General features: G+C 38.0%; 2 protein-coding genes across 3 annotated transcripts; one reads left to right on the top strand and one right to left on the bottom strand.

Annotated features, from left to right (window-relative positions):
* Positions 1–134: 134 nt before the first annotated feature.
* LOC131303901 (alanine--glyoxylate aminotransferase 2 homolog 1, mitochondrial-like) lies at positions 135–6,605 on the bottom strand. Its single transcript, XM_058330965.1, has 9 exons — positions 6,284–6,605; positions 4,447–4,677; positions 3,891–4,061; positions 2,108–2,251; positions 1,840–2,019; positions 1,452–1,677; positions 1,119–1,232; positions 934–1,020; positions 135–436 (listed from the first exon to the last, which is right to left on the bottom strand). Exons 1-9 carry the CDS (start codon positions 6,524–6,526, stop codon positions 393–395), a joined length of 1,440 nt encoding a protein of 479 aa, XP_058186948.1. The 5' UTR covers positions 6,527–6,605; the 3' UTR covers positions 135–392.
* A 4,906-nt stretch (positions 6,606–11,511) lies between these two features.
* Positions 11,512–19,812, top strand: LOC131303959 (proline-rich receptor-like protein kinase PERK13). Of its 2 annotated transcripts, XM_058331049.1 has the most exons (7): positions 11,512–11,733; positions 12,855–13,055; positions 14,637–14,860; positions 14,961–15,108; positions 15,300–15,421; positions 15,501–15,621; positions 18,295–19,812. In XM_058331049.1, exons 2-7 carry the CDS (start codon positions 13,037–13,039, stop codon positions 18,342–18,344), a joined length of 684 nt encoding a protein of 227 aa, XP_058187032.1. In that variant the 5' UTR covers positions 11,512–11,733; positions 12,855–13,036; the 3' UTR covers positions 18,345–19,812. The 2 variants fall into 2 exon arrangements, with proteins under 2 accessions (XP_058187032.1, XP_058187031.1); XM_058331048.1 differs by lacking the exons at positions 11,512–11,733; positions 12,855–13,055 and adding an exon at positions 14,289–14,367.
* The last annotated feature ends 273 nt before the right edge of the window (positions 19,813–20,085 follow it).

Raw genomic sequence — 20,085 nt, 5'->3', positions numbered from 1 at the left:
TGAAAGGAGAAAGGAGCAAAGCAAGTCTATCATACCATTCTTTCCCTACACAAATCAAAGATCACAAAATAGCAATAATTTGAGTGTGAACAACTTCCAAATTCTGCTGGAAAGTCATGGGGCAGGGCTTCGTATTTCACATAGAAGAGATTCAATTAGATGCAAGAGTCCACAGAAGCAACATCAACAATTCCACCAGTCAATAGTCTTATTAACAACTGAAGTTTTCTTTTTTATCTATTGAACTGAAGGAACATAGAAAAGCAACAGTGGCTAAGATTGCCAATCTTAAATCTTTCTACGATTTTACCTCGAAAGAAGTTTCTTCACTGGGAATAGTGCAAGATGATTGTCAATCTTAAAATCCTTCATGGCAGGTCGAGTGTATCTTCTCACAACTTAGACATTGTGTAGTCCAAAGCATCGACCAGGAAATCTGCACCTCGGGAAAAAAAATCAAATGCTTAAACAGACAGTTAATCGTGGCATGACAATACTTGAAGTGCAACATTGAATTTCTAGAACCGATGGCTTAGAGTCTTAGGATTATTCATGGTTTGAGTTGTGCCTTTTTTAAGCTTGCGTTGAAAACTTAACCAGGTTCGGGTGAAAGCTTAGGTTAAGCTCGTTAAAATTCTAGAACAATGTCTTAGAAATCAGGGGTTATTAATGAGTTCAGTCGAGCCTAGTGTATGCTTGGGTCGGAAACTTGACAAGCATCACAATGTCTTCAAGTTTGGCTTCCTTATCATTCAAGCTGGTTATTTTGGTCATATTGTGCATATAAGACAAACTCAGCTCGATAAGCCAAACTTAGAAGCTTAAGTGAGTTCAAAATGTGTTCGAGCTTGGTAACACAAGGAGCTGATTTCGAGTGATCTTCAAATGTCCAGACACGAGTCCATTTAGGAAAAGAATAGTTGTTCAGATTACCTGCATCATCTTTAGTGAAACACATAGGTGGCTTTATTCTGAATACATTTCCGTGTAGTCCCCCTTTCCCAACTAGAACACCAAGCTCTATATTCAAGAACGAGTAAACAATGAGAATCTGTAATCAACTTACTTGTAAATTACAGGGTGCTGATTCCCCAATTTTAGGAAAGGAGCACATATACCTCTAAGTTTCTCGAAAAGAACAGCAGTTTCTGCCTTGGCAGGTGTCTTCTCTTTTCTGTCGGTGACAAGCTCTATACCCACCATTAAGCCCCTCCCTCTCACGTTTCCAATAACTGAAACGAACAATAAAAATAAATATGAGAAGAACCATTTTAATTATACCCTTAACAGAAGTTAAACTACTGCTCATGCAATGTCGTTACACAAGCAGGTCTGGTAATCAGCTAGGGGAATGAAATACCATGATTGAGGAGACCAGCTTCTGACATAATCTATACCATTGTCCTATTAACCAGACAACAATAGAACTAGGGTACTTAAATGGAAATTACTCTCATGTTTTTGCTGGAGATCGTTCAGACGCCCGATCAAGTGGGAACCAATATCAGCACAATGCTTTTGACGCTTCTCCTTATCGAGGACTCTCAGCACTGCATGTCCACCAGAAGAGCATACAGGGTTGCCACCAAATGTGTTGAATTGTATCTTCTGAGCCAATACATTTGCTATTTCTGGCGTTGTCACTACTGCTCCTAAAGGCAATCCATTGCCAATACCCTGAAAATTACCATAGGTGAAATTCAGCAGAATTAAGGCAGAGTATTTTATAAAACATCATAATAACCAAGATTAATGCTTAATGCACCCTGGAAGAAGTACAGAGATAAAAGATATTAGATCATGCATCCTTGGTTTCCAGAATCAAGATAGAAATACGACCTTTGCCATTGTAACTATATCAGGAATGACACCCTGTGTTTCAAAACCCCAGTAATGACTTCCTGTACGACCAAATCCAGTTTGCACTTCATCAGCAATGCAGACACCACCAGCCTTGCGTACCATTTCATAAACCATTTTCAAATATCCTGGTGCTAGTTCAACTGCTCCACCAACACCCTACCATTTGCGAAATAATTTGCACGAAATTAGCAAGAGCTCGTTGACGTGGTCAAAAAACTTCAGTCGATACTTAATTATAACTGACCTGAATGGTTTCAGCAATAAAACCAGCAACTTTTCCTGAAGTACCATAATCAATATGGTCTTGTACTTCTTTAGCATACTGACTAGCATCAGAACCAAAGGTTCCACGATATGGATCTGGATTCATAACATGACTGATTTCTCCCTGGAAAGTTCCACAGTGATAAAAGATCAATCATACAATGATCAGCAATTCTTACTAACTATCCTCTGTAAATGACCAAAAAAATACTCCACAACGGGTAGAATCTAATAAGCACAAACTCGTACACGAACATGAGAAACATCATTCTTCCAAAAATTAGGACACCAACACCTTGGGACATGTAAAAATAAAATATGTATACATGTTTGTTTTTATGTACACCATCAGCAATATCATGTACATTGTTCAAAAAACTTAAAACCTTACTCATTAGGATTAAGAAAAACAGAATTGACATTATGGTGATCCTTAGTGACACAGTTCGTGGGAATTGGCCAACACACGCGCCCTTGGTTCAGGAATCAACAGACTACAGTTGAATTCGGCCCAAATTCGCGAACTCTATTTTCCCAATGCACGAACTTTTGTATCGAATAATCAGGTAAGTGAAAAACTCCTTTTTTATCAAGTGCACAAGACAATAAAACTTCACTAATTATATTGCAAAAACACTCTTAAATCTCGTATTCAAATTTACTTATGTTTTATTATCTCTAAAATTTGTAATTTTTTTAATGGCAGATAATGTAAACTTAGGAAAATTATACATGAAATATGATAATTAACATATATAGTGAAGACACTTTGAGACGCTCTGGGGTGCAATTTTTCTAAATATCGACCCTTTCGCGCACCCGCACCCTCATACGCTCGGGCTTTATGTGACTTAGTGGTGATCTATATCAGCAAAATCGCTGAACCATTCATGAACAACCATCCATGGCGATTTTGACTCTGGCCTGAATTTAAAAAATTACATCACGACCTCACAGAGTGTCAGTGTACCACATATTTAAGCTTAACGTGCCAAGACCGTGTCGTGTTTTGTCAGTGTTCAACACGTAATATGGACTCATGACGCTGGTAGATGTGTTTGTGCTTCTTAGGTTAGGACTTGGGATGCTAAATGATCAAGAGCAGTGTAAATGATATCACCCGAGAGTTGGTATACGTTTCACGTCCCTTTAAATACAATTTTTTTTTTTTTTTGCACAGGAGCAGATTGGAATGGATTACAAAATTTGTGTCATTTGACTCATTTCGAGGGAGAAAAACAGGCAAGCACTATGAGTTCATGAGGTGGTACTAGGCTACTCGCTTTCCTACTATTTATATAGGTTCTGTAGCAAATAATTGATAAATCTCATCACACGTCTCTCTCTCTCTCTCTCTCTCTCTCTCTCTCTCTCTCTCTCTCTCTCTCTCTCTCTCTCTCTCTCTCTCTCTCTCACTTAATATACATTAGGGACCTCTCTATTTAAAAACCTAAGCTTTTGGGATGATTACAAAGTTTCCACAGTTGCCATATCACATAATCAGAGTTACTAAAAGTAGCTGACCACAATTCTCTCTCTCGCGCTCTCCCTCTCTCTCATCACTTAGTATACATAAGGGACCAAGGACCTCTCCATTTAATAGCTTAAGCTTTTGGGATGGATACAAAGTTCCCACAGTTGCCATATCAAATAATGAAATAACCAGTTGAGTAAAACTAACTGACCATGTTAGTCCACTTTAAAACACGCATGTCAACACAAACACTTCTGATGGATCTAAATAAGTTTCTGTGATATAAAACCTGTGGTATTGGGTACTTCCACGTGTTAAGAGCCGTTAGTCCAATAGTCCCAGCACTTCCACCATGATATGCATTTCTCAAGGCAATCATACCAAGATTGCCACTGTATAGTCGTGCCATTAGCATTGCCAATTCATTTGCTTCAGTCCCAGAATTAACAAAATACACAACCTGCATTTCAAATGGAGTCAAAAGATAAGTATAATACATGCATTCTTCCAATCAACATTCACAACACAAGATCTTTCAGGATCCCACTGTCTGCTAAATTGACGCAATTGCACTGTGAACGGAAGATGCAATACCACAGCAAAAGCAGTACAAGAGTCCAGGGAGAGTAATGCATTTTGTGTATTGCATCCATAAAGTTTCAAAGGGATGCATCTTATAGCTATTGGATGTGATATGTATTCTGAACATCTGATGTGGTAACACTTGTATATGAGATCTAACTTCTCGTATCAAGGTAGCCAGGAAGGGAATGCAAGCTCTACACACTCGTAGTATAGAACAATTTGTCGCCAATAATCAACGATTTACATTATGGAGCATTAACCTTTAGATTTCCAGGCATCTTAGATGCCAAAGCTTCTGCAAAGTCAGCTATAGCATGATGTAGGTATATGGTTGTAGTATGCTGAAGAAGCTTGCTTTGTTCCACTATAGCGTTCAAAACTTCAGGATGACAGTGACCACAAGACACAGTAACTATTCCAGCAAATGCATCAAGATATCGCTTTCCACTCTCATCAAACAAATATTGCATCTTTCCTTCAACAATATTAAGCTGCACATACAGTGTAGAAGTTAGAACAGAAATTGACAGTAAAACAATTGTATCTACAAACATGGAAGATGATATCTGTCAAGTATGCGTCATGTATACCGGGGTTATCCACCCATTGGTCAGTGATAAGCATTTTCCTTGTAGCATATACAATACAACATCCATATCTTAATTTCATATAGCAGTGTGGATTGAAAATAGGTTTAGCCTCAACGTAAACTTAGGAAACTAAGTTTGCTAATCTAAATCTTGCTCACAATTGGCTATCTAGATGAAGTTAAAACTTGTTTTAGTAAATGATCCGTCTTTCTAGAACAAAAAAACCAAACATGAAGGATTTTAAACCCGTAAATTAAACTGAATTATGTTTTGTTCGGTTGTTCCATGCAATTTAATGTCCTCCCTGAATGATATGGTTAGACTAGCTTAATAACCACCAAGGAAAAAAAAATAGCAAGCTTCATATCTTTCAATTGAACCAAATAAAATCAAAGTTTGTACTTTGAATGAAGCACTGGCGCACATGCAAACACGCACCCCTGTACAGTACAATCATCCACATCCACATAACACGAGAAAAAAGAGATCTTAGAGTCTCTTTTATTAAAAAGAAAATTATGATGAAAAATGGAAGTGAGAGAAAGTGAAAGGAAATTTTATTTTCTTCTATGCGTTTGGTTTTAATGAGAAGTCTTATAAGAATCTTGCAGAAAAATATCTATACATATGCTTAACATACAATAGAATCAGGATATGAAAGTGAAAGCAATGGCATAATGGGAAGTTTCATAGAGTTGGCTACTTTCACAACAAAATAAAATTTCTTGTGTTTTTGTCATACAATGTGAAAGGTATGTAACCGATGACTCATACAAAACATATTAAAGGTCCCCCATTGTTTGGTTTGGAGATGAGAGAAAATAGAAAATTAAAGTATTGTGCACAGTACCATTTCCCTCCAATTTTCCCCTCATTTTTCTCCCAATTTATTTTCTTTTCTTTTCTTTTCTCCCACTTTCCTCAAGTTCCAAACACTGCGTAAATCTCTAGCACTTTCTACTATTTTCATGTTAATAAAATGCTAAGAATATGATTTTTTTTTTCCCTCTTTCTTTCATTTTCTATCGCTTTCACTCTAATGAAAGGTACCCTAGGAGAATTTAATCCAACAACCTCAAAAAGGAGACATGAAAGTAAGAACCAATTATACTAACCAATTAGAAGGCTTCAAAACATCTGCAAAAATCACGCACACAACTAATCAATTCATCAATCATATAGACAGATTCTGCACTTGGAACTCGAACAATCAGCTCATTTTGTAACATCAATCACATAATTCACTGTCCGTTATAATAAAATCATCAAAATAATCATCACAGAAAGAAGACATAGCAGAAAATTGCATAGAATTTCTGAAAGTAGTACCAATAAATATCTGCAATAATCACATACATAAATTATGATTATTAAAGTAAAATGATCAAACAGACAAATTAAAATCAGTTCATTTGCGATGGCAATCAGGCAATTCACTACCGATTAAAACAAAATGATCAAATAGTCATATCCAGACCTAAATACACACAAAAAAACGCAGGCTTACAGGTTTCTGGTAATAGTGGAAGAGAGATGGGCCGAGAAACTTCTTCCGCTTCGCGAGTACTTCATCGGCTGAAGGCCCCGTATACGGCTTTGGATCGTAGTCGAACGGAGGTAGCTCCGGCGCCGCCGCCGCCGCCGACGACGAAGAAGGCGCCGTCAGAAAGCTTCGGACGGCGATACTGTATAAATACTTCGCCTCCGTTGATTGGAGGCGTTGAATGGCTAGATTCCGCCGTAAAGCCATGGCTAATCTCTCTCTCTCTCTCTCTGTATGTATAAGCGAGAGTCAATATATATATAGTAGGAGTAGTATATATGGAGCTGAGAAAACGTTACTTTAGGCGCCTAATTAAGGGTTGGTAAGTGCTGACGTGGATTTTGGATTTTTTATATAACCTAAAATTCGAAAGCTTTTTTTTTTTTTTTTTAAGCAAGGCGACGAAAAGATTCCCTCGTAGACGTGGATGATTTAGCTAATAAACCTAAAATATTTAATACTCCAGTATTCTTCTTCTTTTTTTAAATAATATCGGTTTTAATTAGGAGTATTTCAATTTTTAAGAATGGTCCTGTTGCAAATTGAGTAGAGTGCAATTGTGGCCTCTCTTACACTCTCATGCATATGGGCATTGTCCGATTCCTGTAAACACTCATTCCCAAAATAAAATAAAAAGAGTTCGGTTGGAAAAAAGCTTTTTACAAACTTAGTTAAAATGATTGATTTTATACATTTCGTATGTAAACAGTGAGTCTTCTAGTGGTAAAGCAAAGAAGGGGATTAAAGGACCACCGGCAGGACCATAGTGTTATGAGTGTCATGGGTATGGTCACTTAGCGCATGAATGCATTAACAAATTGAAGAAAAATACTAACTTTAAGGCCAACCTACATAACCTGAAATGACAAATAGTGAATTTGACAACTCTAAGGAAGAACAAGTAGGTAAAGGAGCAATGCCTTTGGTCTATGAAATTGCCCTCAAACGCTTCATGGACTGTAAGGAAACTTTTCAGTCTTAGACATATAGGGCATCAGTTTATTAAATCCAAAATTGGTAATGGCCTTTCCACTTTTTTTTGGCTTGACCATTGGCATAATTTGGGCCCCTTTGTTTCAGAAGTTCGTTGATAGAGTGACCTTCAATCTGGGTAGATCTCTCAATGCCAAAGTGAGTTCTATTATTTACCGGGGGGATGGAGATGCCCAAGGCTTAGAAATGTAGCCATCCATGAGATTATTACAAACACTGAAGGTGGGGTCTTACCTGATATTTCCAAAGAGGATGAGGTTGTTTGGACTTTGACTCCAAATGATTGTTATTCAGTAAAATCTGCCTAGATGGCCCTTCGAAATAGAGCCCCTGCTGTGGATTGGGCTAATATGGTTTGGCATAAAAAGTATGTTCCTCGCTGGTTATTCATTTTGTGGGTGGCTCTTCTGGGTAGGCTATCCACTAAAGACAGATTGTTGGAGCGGGGAGTAACTAATGCTAAGGACTGTGTCCTCTGTTATGAAGGTCAAGAATCTCATAGCCACTTATTTTTTGAATGTCAATATGCTACCTTGGTCTGGACTGGTATCAGGTCCAAGCGTTGTAGGCATGGGGATAGCTTGAGTCTGTTGGCTGAAGTCCAGTGGGGATCCCAACATTGTTCCAAGTCAGTTTTAACTATTATTTACTAATGGTGTTTAGCAGCCTCAGTGTACTTTCTTTGACGGGAGAGAAATTCTCGAATATTCAGACAAGTTGGAGTAGATTCCTACCCCCTAGTTAAGAGAATTGAGGAAGATATCAGAGCTTGCTTGGTATCTATGAAGCTGTCCATACATTCTAATTTTGATGCTGCTGTTTGTCAGGCCTGGGGGATCCAATTCGGAGTAGACAATTAGAAGGGTTTGGTGTTTTGTTGCTTTTCTTTTGTTGTGAGCAGTTAGGTTTTCTGATGGCCATAGTTTTGGCAAGAGTCTTGTAATTTCTGTCCCAAGGCTATCTCCTTGGTCTTTTGGGCTTGGTCCCTTTATAAAATTTGCCTTTTTCCAAAAAAACAAGTAGATAACATGAACTTTATGGCTTTTGGAGCGCTTCTTTACAGTCAAACTATAGTGAGCATGAATCCTCCGATGACAGCGAGAATGAGGGAAGTGATGAGGTTTTAAGTTTCAATGAGTTAAAGAATCCTATAATATGTTGTATAAGGAGAGTGAAGATTAATGAGACTAACTTGAAGTTGGTTGAGAAATATAATGAAAGAAAATAGAAAATTAAAGTATTGTGCACAGTACCATTTCCCTCCAATTTTTCCCTCATTTTTCTGCCAATATTCTCAAGTTCCAAACACTGCGGAAATCTCTTTCTACTATTTTCATGTTAATAAAATGCTAAAAATATGATTTCCCCGCCCCCCTGCCCTTCTTTCATTTTCTATTGCTTTCACTCTAATGAAAGGTGCCCTAGAAGAATTTAATCCAACAACCTGAAAAATGAGACATGAAAGTAAGAACCAATTATACTAACCAATTAGAAGGCTTCAAAACATCTGCAAAAATCACACTCAACTAATCAATTCATCAATCATATAGACAGATTCTGCACTTGGGACTCTAACGATCAGCTCATTTCGTAACGTCAATCACATAATTTACTGTCCATTATAATAAAATCATCACAGAAAGAAGACATCGGAGAAAATTGCATAGAATTTCTGAAAGTAGTACCAATAAATATCAACAATAATCACATATATAAATTATGATTACTGGAGTAAAATCATCAAATAGACAGATTAAAATCAGTTCTTTTGCGGTGGCAATCACGTAATTCGCGACCGATTAAAATAAAATTGATCAAATGATCATATCCAGACCTAAATACACACAAAAAAACCGCAAGCTTACAGGTTTCTGGTAATAGTGGAAGAGAGATGGACCGAGAAACTTCTTCCGCTTCGCGAGCACTTCATCGGCTGAAGGCCCCGTATATGGCTTTGGATCGTAGTCGAAAGGAGGTAGCTCTGGCCGCTGCCGCGGCCTCCGAAGAAGGTGCCGTCAGAAAGCTTCGGACGGTAATACCTAGGGGTGTCAAATGGGCGGATTTGGATCAAAATGGGTAAACTGCAAGTGGGTTGGGTCTTTAATGGGTCATTGACCCATTTAGATCCATTAATTATGACTCTAATTACCCATACCCAACCCAACCCATTTATTTAAAAGCAAACCCAACCCGCCCATTAACCCAATTACATACTAATACTAAAATGACTAAAATACATATGTAACTAAAATGAGCATATTACCCCTGTAAATTTAAAGGACTAAAATACCATGTACACTAAAATTACCATACTATCCCTCTACTACAAAATGACCAAATTACCCATGTACACTTAATTACCATATTGGTCGCTCTTAATTACTGAATCGCTGCGTATCCAAGTGGCTTATTTTTTTTTGGTCTTCTTTCAAATATTTTTCGCATTTATTAGTTTTTTGTCAAATTTTTGAGGATTATTGCTTTGTCATGACGAGAATAATCTAAAAAGTAAAAAATTAAGATTGAAATTCATATTTTCTTGAATAAAGATGAAAAAATTGATTTTTTTTTTTGTTTTCATTCAAAAAATTTAGGTTTCGATCATAATTTTTTACTTTTTAGATTCCTCTTGTCGTGTCGAAGCAATAATCCACAAAAAATTAATGAAAAACAAAGAAGTGTGAAAAAAATTGAATAAAGACAAAAAAACAAGCCACAAACAAGCCAACTTTCCATTCGATCAGAATCAAAACTAGCCCGTTGCGAGATGCATATATCTTATTTTTGTTTTTATTCAATTTTTTTTCGTATTTGATAGTTTTGCGTCAAATTTTTGTGACTTAGTGATTGGTCTCGTTGAGAAAAATCGAAAAAGTAAAAAATCATGATCGAAAGTCATAAATTTTTTCAACAAGACAAGAATAAGTAATTTTTGTTTTGTCTTATTAACTTATTTTTGTCTTTATTCAAAAGATTATAAGTTTCAATCAAATTTTTTTACTTTTCTGATTCCTCTCGTCGAAACGAATCAATAAGTCACAAAAGTTTGACGCAAAACAAAAAAATGCAAAAAAGATTTGAATAAGGACAAAAAAATAAGTTACTTAACTTTTTAATCCAAATCCTATGCGGGACTAAATACCATGAGAGAAACTTAATTCACAGCAGAGCCGTGAATGCGTGCAATTTCACCAGTCCATTCGCGCAATCAATGGATGAGATGTGTTTTCAATTTTGACTGATCAAAAATAATTGTTACCAGTCACAATTAATTTTTAATAATGTCCAAAATATTTTTGGACTCGAGTGATTTAGCACTGAAGAATTGAATAATGGTACAGAGAGAGAGAGAGAGCTCCTCTCGTCCCATGGGAGAATCTTTTCATTCCTAGACAATGGAGTTTGTGAAAGCCATGGATTCCTGGACAATGGAGCTGCCGTTCAGCTTTATTTTTTTTTTGGTGGGTTGCTTTCATGATCTATTGGGTTATTTAAGTTAATTCAATTGATGCCCAATTAAGACCCAGTTAATAATGGGTTAGTTGGGTTTTAACCCATTTTTATCCAACTAATAAATGAATTGGGTTAGATCTATTTTTTAGTTGATGGGTATAAATTTGTTAATAGATTTGGGTTCAATTTGCCATTTCTGAGTCGGCACCTTCTTCGGAGGTAGTACCGTACAAATACTTCGCCTCCGGTGATTGGAGGCGTTGAATGGTGAGATTTCGCCTTAAAGCCATGGCTAATCACTGGTCTCTCTCTCTCTCTCTCTCTCTCTGTATGTAAGGATCAAAAAAAAAAAAGAAAAGGCAAGAGTCTATATATATATATATATATATATACTATATTGGGAGCTGAGAAAACGTTACTTTTGGCGCCTAATTAAGGGTTTTGGCTGACGTGGATTTTTGGTTTTTTTAACCTTATTTTATTTTATTTTTTTAATGTCAGTGAGAGGATTTGGTTAAGGGTTGGCAAGTCCTTCAAATTGACGGTCCGTTTTTTTCTCTGTTTGGAACTCAAGAAAAAGAAGGGAAAATAAAAGAAAATAAAAGAATTTTTTTTCCTATTGTTTGATTGTAGAGAAAGAGAAGAAAATAAAAATTTTGAGAATAATAAACAGTAAATTTTTCCTTCTATGTTTTTTTCATTTTCCTTTTTTTTCCTTTTCATAAGTTTCAAACAGAGCCTGTCAGTGCTGGAGAAACGTGTGTAGTACAGTAACTCCCTATAATCTTCCAGGCAAGTTAGCTCTCCGCCTCTCCCATTATTCTTCAAGGAGGATGTCCAATCAGGCCAACCCGACGACGGAGAAACTTATTTTGAAGGCGGGCTAGCTCTCCCATTAATCTTCAAGCCTGTCGAATCAGGCCAACTCGCCGGAGAAACGTGTATAGGAACTCCCGATGATCTTGAAGGTGAGTTCGATTTCACTTTTTTTAGCAGTTTATTTTTTGGATCGATTTTGCTGCAAAACGAAACCCTAATTTATGCTTTCAATTTTTCCATACTTTGAGCTCGATTTTTTCAGGCTGGTTTCGACTCTCCTTTTTCTTTGGCTCTGTTTGTGTTCTTTGATTGATAAGCAGTAATTCTAGGTCATTTTCCTCCTCTTGTCCCTTCCTGTTCGTTTGTTGATGTTACTGTTCCTTTGGATTTGCGTAGCCCTGGGGTTTCTGTTGTTAACGTGGATAGCGTTGTTGCTAATTCTGATAATAATGTTGGTACTGTTGTTGGTTGCGTCTGATATTAGGGCTTTGGGGGCTGGAAGTGGTAGTCCTAAAGTTGACTTTCTGGATTGGCTAGAATAGATTTCTGATTTTAATAAGGATCATTTGAGTGCTAGTAATGCTTTGACTACAGAGATTAAGGAGTTGCAATTAGAGAATTCTAGGTTGCGTGCAGAATTGGCAGGGGAGAGGATAATGATGGGGTTTCTTCTTGGAAGGATGCTGTGGTTGTCGAGGATGGGGGCCAGAGGAAGAAGCGTTCAGGTTTGCCCTCCTGCAGATGTGGAGATCCAGGGTATGGGGAAATGGAAAACTTGATGCATTCTCTGGGATGAAAGAAACAATTGAATTTTTAGGCAGAAAGGAGTGGAGTGGCAGGTGGTTTCTGAGGAGATTGTGGTTAGTGTTAGCCTGTTAGGGCATGTCTTTGTGGATGGCAGAATGTGAAAAATTCTATGGCTAATATTAATATTATGGAGTCTGGGAGAGTCCCTAGATAGGCCTGTGAATTTCTTTTTTCTGGTCCTAGCTTGTTTCACACTAAGGTTGTTCAGTTGTCTGGTCGGCCTTGTTTGGACGACCTGGGACTTTTAATTATGCCTGTTTTCAATTCACGAACTAAACGAGGCCGCAGTATATACAGAGTATGAGAAGGTAGGGTGCAAGCGTTAATTGGATCTGCTCTACGCCGGGATTTGATTAATTTGATTTGCGTATGTTCTCGTTCTTGTTTGATTTGGGTTATTGTTTTCCTACAGCAGAAATATTACATTTTCCCTTATTATGTGGTTGATTCATTTTATCCACAGGGTTTGAATCATTGGTCGCTGCTGCCTTGCCCTAAAAAAAAGCGGCGAGGAAAGCTTTCTTTATTGATTTGCCGGATGTGGAACTGCTGGGATTCATTCCAACCAATAATACTGCTCCAGGCCCTGATCCTCCTGTAGTGTCTACACTGAAATCTGTCTGACAATTAGCTGATTTTGCTGATATGATCAGGGTTGAGTTTGGTAAGTTTTTGGCGTTTTTCTTTTTTAATTTTGTTGCTGAGTTCCGTAAAGGTATCTTGATAAGAGATAGTATTGTACAATACATCCTGTAGCACAATTTTCCTTGAGTTTGGTATGTTTCTGGCGTTTTTCTTTTTTAATTTTGTTGCTGAGTTCCGTAATCTTTATAAGAGATAGTATTGTACAATACATACTGTAGCACAATTTTTCTTGCACTTTGTGGCTTCTTCACCAATGCTTTAAGGGCACTTTTAATGAAAACCCAGGGAATATTTAAAAATACGCCTAAACTTTCACTCTAATGTCCCTTTAACACCTGAACATAATAAAATTTTACTTACTCACCTGAATTTGTGGAAGATTACTCAATAATGCCCCCGATGTCAAACTCTGTTAAATTGGAGACGAAATTGCCGACTTGGATCTCCTCCACAAACAACAGATCCCCTCTCTAGACACCATTGCAACATGTTGCTGCCGTGACCATCAGTTCGAGGATTAAATGTTTAAATGTAAAGTATTTCGTCCACAATTAATTGGACATATTGTGGTCCTTCAACATGGCAAAGGCGATATCCTCGCTACAAATATGGGCCCACCCACCAAATAAATTAGGGGTTCAACTAGTTTGGAATTTATTTTTTCAACCCGAGACACTAAATTATCAGGAGATGGATTATTGGTGAAAGTTAATTTTGATAATCAGTTATTTAAACAATTGTTGTGGTGATCTCCCATGATTGGGATGAAATTTCGTAGAGAGAGAATGGGCGTGGACTGAGGATGAATTTGGATTGACAGTGTTGATAAAATTGCAGTGCCTTCGTTCTCAAGAATGTTGGAAAACAAAAGATATACATCGTACAATTTTATGCATATATTCATATATATGCATACCAAAATGTTTTCCTTTCTTCATGCGCAAGTGTAAATTATCCCTTGAGCAATTTCTCATGCCGAAAATTTTCACTTCTTTATGCATAATTGTAGATTGTCCCTGGAGCAATTTCTTGGTTTTGTCCATGTCTTTTGCACATCAATTGTTTTAGCTTGAATTTTTTCTATCTTTGTCTTCATAATTGCAGGGATTGTGAACTTCGTTCATAAATTGAGTGCAAACTATTTATTGTAGTAGATCTTGTAAGCTTCGTTATCACTTGAGGCTTTGGGCTGGCTGAAACCTAGTCGCTCCTTATATTTAGGTTATGTAAAAGAAATTAGAACTCGATAAACTTGAGATACAAATAAATGTGTGATTTATCAATGCAATTGCCAACCAAAAGGGAGCGCAGCTTTGTGGATCTTACAGAAAGTAAGCCCAGTCATCTCTGTGTCAAGCCATTCCATCTTCAATTTGATGGAGTTGGTGTCAGGGTTTTAATTGAGTAGGCTTTGATAACCTCTAGTTTGAAAATGATTTTGTTAAGTTTAGGTTTTTATGGGACATTTGAGTAGAAGTTTAGGGGTATCTTTAAAATATTTCCTGGAACCCATGTTACCTTTACTTGTATAAGTTTATAACTCATTTTCTCTGTCTGTAAGCATATCAATTGACTAAAGGGTCCACTAATTTTTTTGAAGGTACTATGGCAGACTTGCCTTGTGGTTTGACTGTAGAAGACTTTATTGGTAATACCCTGTTTGGCCAAGTGTATCAGGGAAAAATAATTCAGCAACAAGGCTTGAACAACATCAAAGAGGCTAATGTTTTGGTGAAAGCATGGAACTATCGTTTGTTAGAAGTTAGAAGCCTTGCTAATCCTTCTAACAGGTTCTGGAGACAAATTGCTAAAGGAAGATTCCGCGTATGTGTGTATTTGAAGGAAAAAAGAAGAAACTGTCTGATTTCATTGCTTGCTTGCTTTTAATTGTCTTTGCAAATTATTTTCTTCTTGTGTGTCATAGGATGAAATGAAGCTACTAACAGCGTCATCGCCCTTGTCACGCCATGATAACATGGTAAAGTTAATCGGAAGCGGTCTTGTAAATGGGCGGCTGGCTGCCGTGTATGAGCTAGATCCGCTGGATACCCTGCGTAACCTCCTTCCTCGAGGTTGGGTTTTGTAGCCTTATTTCTTTTTTGTTTCTGTCCCACAAGTAATTAGCATCTAATCTATTTCTTAGTAAAATCGTGTTGAAGGAAGTTTCATCTGGGGAGAACCACCTCAACTGATTATAATCGGGCCTTCATCAATCCGTAGAGCCATTCATGAATTCATCTTAACTGGCCCTTTTTGTTTGTAGATGAATTTGGCTGGTTTCCACGAGTCAAGGCTGCAATTCAATTTGCATCTCTTGTTGAAGCTTTTCATCCTCAAAACCTCAAGCTTTGCAATATCTGTGCAGATAATTTAGTGCTTGACAAGGTAATAAGTCCTACTGTTTATGTACCACTTTTTTCTTTTGAGAACCTTTTGGGAATATCTAATATTATTGGGCTTGCAGGTTTTCCATGTGAAGTTAGTTGACTTCGGTTTGCTTATTGGTGGAGATTTTGGTGAAATTCCCCTGTTCGGAAAAGTGTGGGGATGCTTTGGCTATGTGGATCCATGTTATTCCGAGACAGGTTTTTATCTTCCTGTGCTCTCACTGCGTTTTATTTGAAACTCAAGGGCCATGCTGCAATCCATGTGTAATTCACTTCCTAAACGTTGCAATTTGTAATAGTATGGTATTGGGGAGTAGATTACCAAGAAAAACTTCTGGTCCTGGATACCGATCATTTTCCACTGAATCTATTAGATGTGTGCAATTCTTGAACTTGAAGGTTCCTACTCTTGTGAAAAAGGATTACGTCAGTTGCCGTTGACACATTGGGGAATCTTTATTGAAGAACAATGGAACAGTTACACAAGGGAGCCTTTGGCTCCAATTTTACACAAAACAACTCATTACCTCAATCCTCACCTCGCCACTCACTTTATACAACAGATTCCGTAACTAACCAACCAACTAATCTTCTCACCCTTTATAATTGACTAACCACTCCAGCCTACTCCTGCTGCTCAACTGATCTAACCACCTCTCCTGTATGTAACAGCTACTACCACGTGCCACAATTCCTTCTATAGCAGGTGGTGTGACACTTGGGAACACCTTAAGAAAGTTAAGAAAATACTCTTAAATGACAATAAAAGCTACTTCAAACCTAAGTAAGAACAACTTCAGCTCTTTGACACCCTTTTCTTCCTGTTACCTAAAGGTAGAGTATACCACTTCTCCCACCAAAAATTGTTTCAATCTCATGCCGTCATATGGAGTTAGCCACCAATAGGAAGAGATATTGAATCTTTGGTGAAAGCCATAGATCCTTGAATCCTTGAGCTCTTCTTTGCGTCTCTCTAGCCCTCTTGAGAATGTTTGGTATGCCTCAAAAACAACGTAGGGTTCCCCTTTTATAGTTCCTCCTGAAAAACCCTTTTATTTGGCCTTTCTCACTCATCAAACCTGACAAAGGGCGTCCAGACAGGACATAAAAAAATCCAGTCTGGATGCTTTGGTCTTCCATCAGGACGGACTTTTTTCAGCTTTTTTTACTCTTCTCGCCTGCTTGTTTTGATCTTGTAAATGTCGAGATTGTAAAAATTGTATTTCACACAAAGCTGTAGCTCTTTAAGTTAGCTTTCCAACCCGAACTTGAATCATCCCAATGATCAGACAGCAGATGAGAGATATATGTTAATAATGCTGAAGGCTATGCTGAGTTGACTCCTATTTCGGGATTGAATCAGACTCTTAGATTTTTCCTTCAGAATCGGATTGATTTGGATTTCCTTGAAAATTGGTCCGGGTATCCACGGCTTCTCACTTTTTCTTCTTCAATCGCCTCCAAGGGCTCCCATCTTCGTATCTACCATATAAAGGCCTCCTGTTGGCCATTTCATGTCCAAGGATAGTTAAAACCTGAAACATATTGGAACATGCTAAGCCACGTATGTTACAAGATAAATGGGTTAAGACAAAGTAACTATCAGATATTTAACGATGCAATGATGTGGACATGTTAGAGGATTGAATAAGAGTTTCATCAGTTGAAGAGCTTCAGTTTTGCAAGGAATCGATGGCTAGGGTTAACCGTTTGTTATGTCACTCTGGATAAGGGGATGAGAGAGTTAATTGCGTTTCAGTTGTCTTTATTTTTTTTGAAAATATAAAACGCTTCGACTTTCAGTTTCCAAGAATGGTAGGATAACAACTGTCGTTGCACCTCCTTTTTTTCTCCCTATTTCTGTCCTCAGTTGCCTTCAAGTGCATAATATGCAAGTGGGAGTTGTCTCTTTGCATAATGAGCTAGTTTCACACATAGTTATCGATCTCGTATGTGCCGGTTAGTACCTGCCGAGATGTACCGTACCGGCAAAAGAACGGGATACCCGACTCTTTGTTCCATCTCGGTAGAGATACCGCTCTAATCCGGGCTGTTCCGGGCCATCTCCGGCATTTTGTGAATTCCGTCCGGTGCAAAACTTTGGTTTCTCTCAGAACTTTGACTCACGATGGACTACTCCGGAAGAATGTTCTGAAAGTTGTACCACAATCTACAAACCTTTATTGCTCGCTTTTCTTGATCATTTCGTGAATATGTTAGGTACAAATTTTAACTTAAACAAGACGTAGCAGTGGGAAAGAGAGGATTATATATGTATAGATGGCGAGAGAGGAAGGCATTTGGGTGGGATTGACTTTGTTACAAGACATTGGACGGCAGAGATATCTTTATGGAAAAATTAAACATTGCAATGCGGCTGGTTTGTTTTCATATTTCGTTAATATTTAACCTCAATTTTGTTTACCATAAAATTGAACTACAATTAATGATTTTCATAGGATTGGCAGAAATTGTCAATGATTTGCAGAACTACCTTTGGACTTGTTCTCTATGAAGTAGATAATGATTTAATTTTGAAATCTATTTTGGTAATGTTGAGGTACATGAAAATGTTGTAACTTGTTTATATTGAGGAATATGTAAAATTTTAATTTCTGTCAATCCGACGCGGTACAAAGATATATTTTGGTACTGGTACGTACCACTCCAGTAGAGAAAATGGTACTTTGACCAGGGTACGAGATTGATAACTTTGGGTTTGCTCAGAAAATGGGAATCGGCTGGGCTGGGCTTCTTTGCAGTGCAAGTGACTGAGGAAAAACTGTAGTTGACTAGCCAATGGTTTTAGTACTGACCGTAAATTAAAGGGCAAACTTCACTTACACTCCCGGCTGTTTGCTCGATGTGCAGATACAACTCACTTAACTCCTTGTGCTACGTGGACTTATCAATTCTTATAGCATTTGCGCGAGCGCGAGCACACACGTGTGTGCGCGCGCTTTGAAAAGGTACTCCCTGCAGAACACACACTTCCTATATTTTGGTCTATTACTCCTTGCCCGCCAATGGCGGGAGCCTCGTGCGCACTAGGTTTGCCCTTACTCCTTGCTGGCCAATGCGACTTCATTGAATGCCCATTCAATTACACCATTGACTGATAGAATTGCCTTAGTGGAGCAAAGAAACCGTTAGCTCCAACATTGTCTCCAGCTGGAACATAATGATCTCCCCTCGACTACATCTTCAATTCCCTCAGCGGTAAGTACCACATGATATGCCCTGCTTCTAATTCCCAAACTACACGCCGTCCTTGCCACTGCCTCCTTGATTCACTTTGGAAAGGTCATTTTCTTGAACCCTCTCATTGGTATCCTCCTCCCAGTGAAAACGACTTCGTGCAACATTTGTTGCTTTGACAGAGACCATCCTAGATAGGGCTGAGCAAATAATCTTTAACTATCTTGATTTTTAGGTTGGTATTAGAGGGTTCCAAGTGTATCTGTTATATTATGCTTTGGTCCTTGTGATTTCGATAATCTGTTATTCTTGTATTCTTTCTTAGTTCTTGGGTTGCTATTGGAGGGTTCCAAGTGTATTTCATCTTATGCTTTGGTTCTTGAGATTTGGAACATCTGTTATGCATGTATTCTAGTGATTTCAATAATTTGTTATGCTTGTATTCTTTCTTAGTTCTTGGGTTGCTATTGGAGGGTTCCAAGTGTAGCTTTCATCTTATGCTTTGGTTCTTGATATTTGGAACATCTGTTATGCATGTATTCTATATTCATTGCCTAATTGAGATCGTTGAAATCACAAACTTCTTATGCGTTGGGGTTCCGGGTGACTTTCTTCCTCGCTTTCATGTTGTATTAGGAACGGAACTAAGAACGGGTTGTAATTATAAGATATTTCTGTGGATCTCTGAATTCTCGTATGGTGTTTTACTTTTGGAGCTTGTAACAAAAAGAGCTGCGCGAGAGGGGGAATTTCATCTTCACGTTTGGGCCAGGGGAGAGTACGAAACCAGGCCTAAGAAGACCCAGTATCGGAAGGATTGCCGACGTTGTCCCCCGTGCTAGAAGTGCATGAAAGCTTGAGAGGCAGTGTGTGGTTTGATGCAAAAGATGGAGCTGCAATCATTGAATTGGCATTGCGCTGTGTTAGTCGCAACCTAGTTGAACAACCAACCATCAAGGGAGTAGTTGAACGTTTGCGACAGTTAGAATTGGCCTAGAGGATGAACCTGTAAGACCGGGTTAGATTGGAATTAAAATTAAATGGGGCTTGGTTTGCTGCCAAATGGTTATCCTACTGTAACACAAGCCAGTGCATGTTGAATTTAAGACTTCTGAATGTTTCACTTGCATGTATTTCAAGTACAGATATTTGGCGTTATGTCATCTATTTTGATTATGTCGTCCGTCTGTCTTGTCTTTTGAGTTGTTTTGTTAGTATTTGTTTTTTGCCTTCATATCAATCGCTCATATTTTCGTTTCCTTAACTATGCTCTGAAACCAAGGGATTAAAAAGGCCTCTGTATTTAACTGTTACAATTATCTGAACCCAATGTTTTGGCTCTGGCCAATTATTTTCTGCTTCTTGCTCAATAGTCAACATTCTTAGACTTGTGCTCATTGTGTTTTACTGAATGGGGACCTTTTATTTGTCGGTCGATGTTGATTCTATTGTTCTCCGTATAAT

This window comes from Rhododendron vialii, chromosome 10a, assembly GCF_030253575.1.
Source record: "Rhododendron vialii isolate Sample 1 chromosome 10a, ASM3025357v1".
NCBI classification, from domain to species: domain Eukaryota; kingdom Viridiplantae; phylum Streptophyta; class Magnoliopsida; order Ericales; family Ericaceae; genus Rhododendron; species Rhododendron vialii.
This window is presented reverse-complemented; position numbering and strand designations above follow the sequence as displayed.

Coding starts and splice junctions, on each gene's coding strand:
- LOC131303901 (XM_058330965.1), bottom strand. CDS start 6,526: ATGGCTTTACGGCGGAATCTAGCCATTCAACGCCTCCAATCAACGGAG. Junction 2,252..3,890: donor GGAAGTACCCAATACCACAG/GTTTTATATCAC, acceptor GGAACTTTCCAG/GGAGAAATCAGTCATGTTAT. Junction 1,233..1,451: donor TCTCCAGCAAAAACATGAGA/GTAATTTCCATT, acceptor TGTTCGTTTCAG/TTATTGGAAACGTGAGAGGG.
- LOC131303959 (XM_058331048.1), top strand. CDS start 14,304: ATGTGTGATTTATCAATGCAATTGCCAACCAAAAGGGAGCGCAGCTTT. Junction 15,109..15,299: donor GCGTAACCTCCTTCCTCGAG/GTTGGGTTTTGT, acceptor TTTTGTTTGTAG/ATGAATTTGGCTGGTTTCCA. Junction 15,422..15,500: donor ATAATTTAGTGCTTGACAAG/GTAATAAGTCCT, acceptor TTGGGCTTGCAG/GTTTTCCATGTGAAGTTAGT.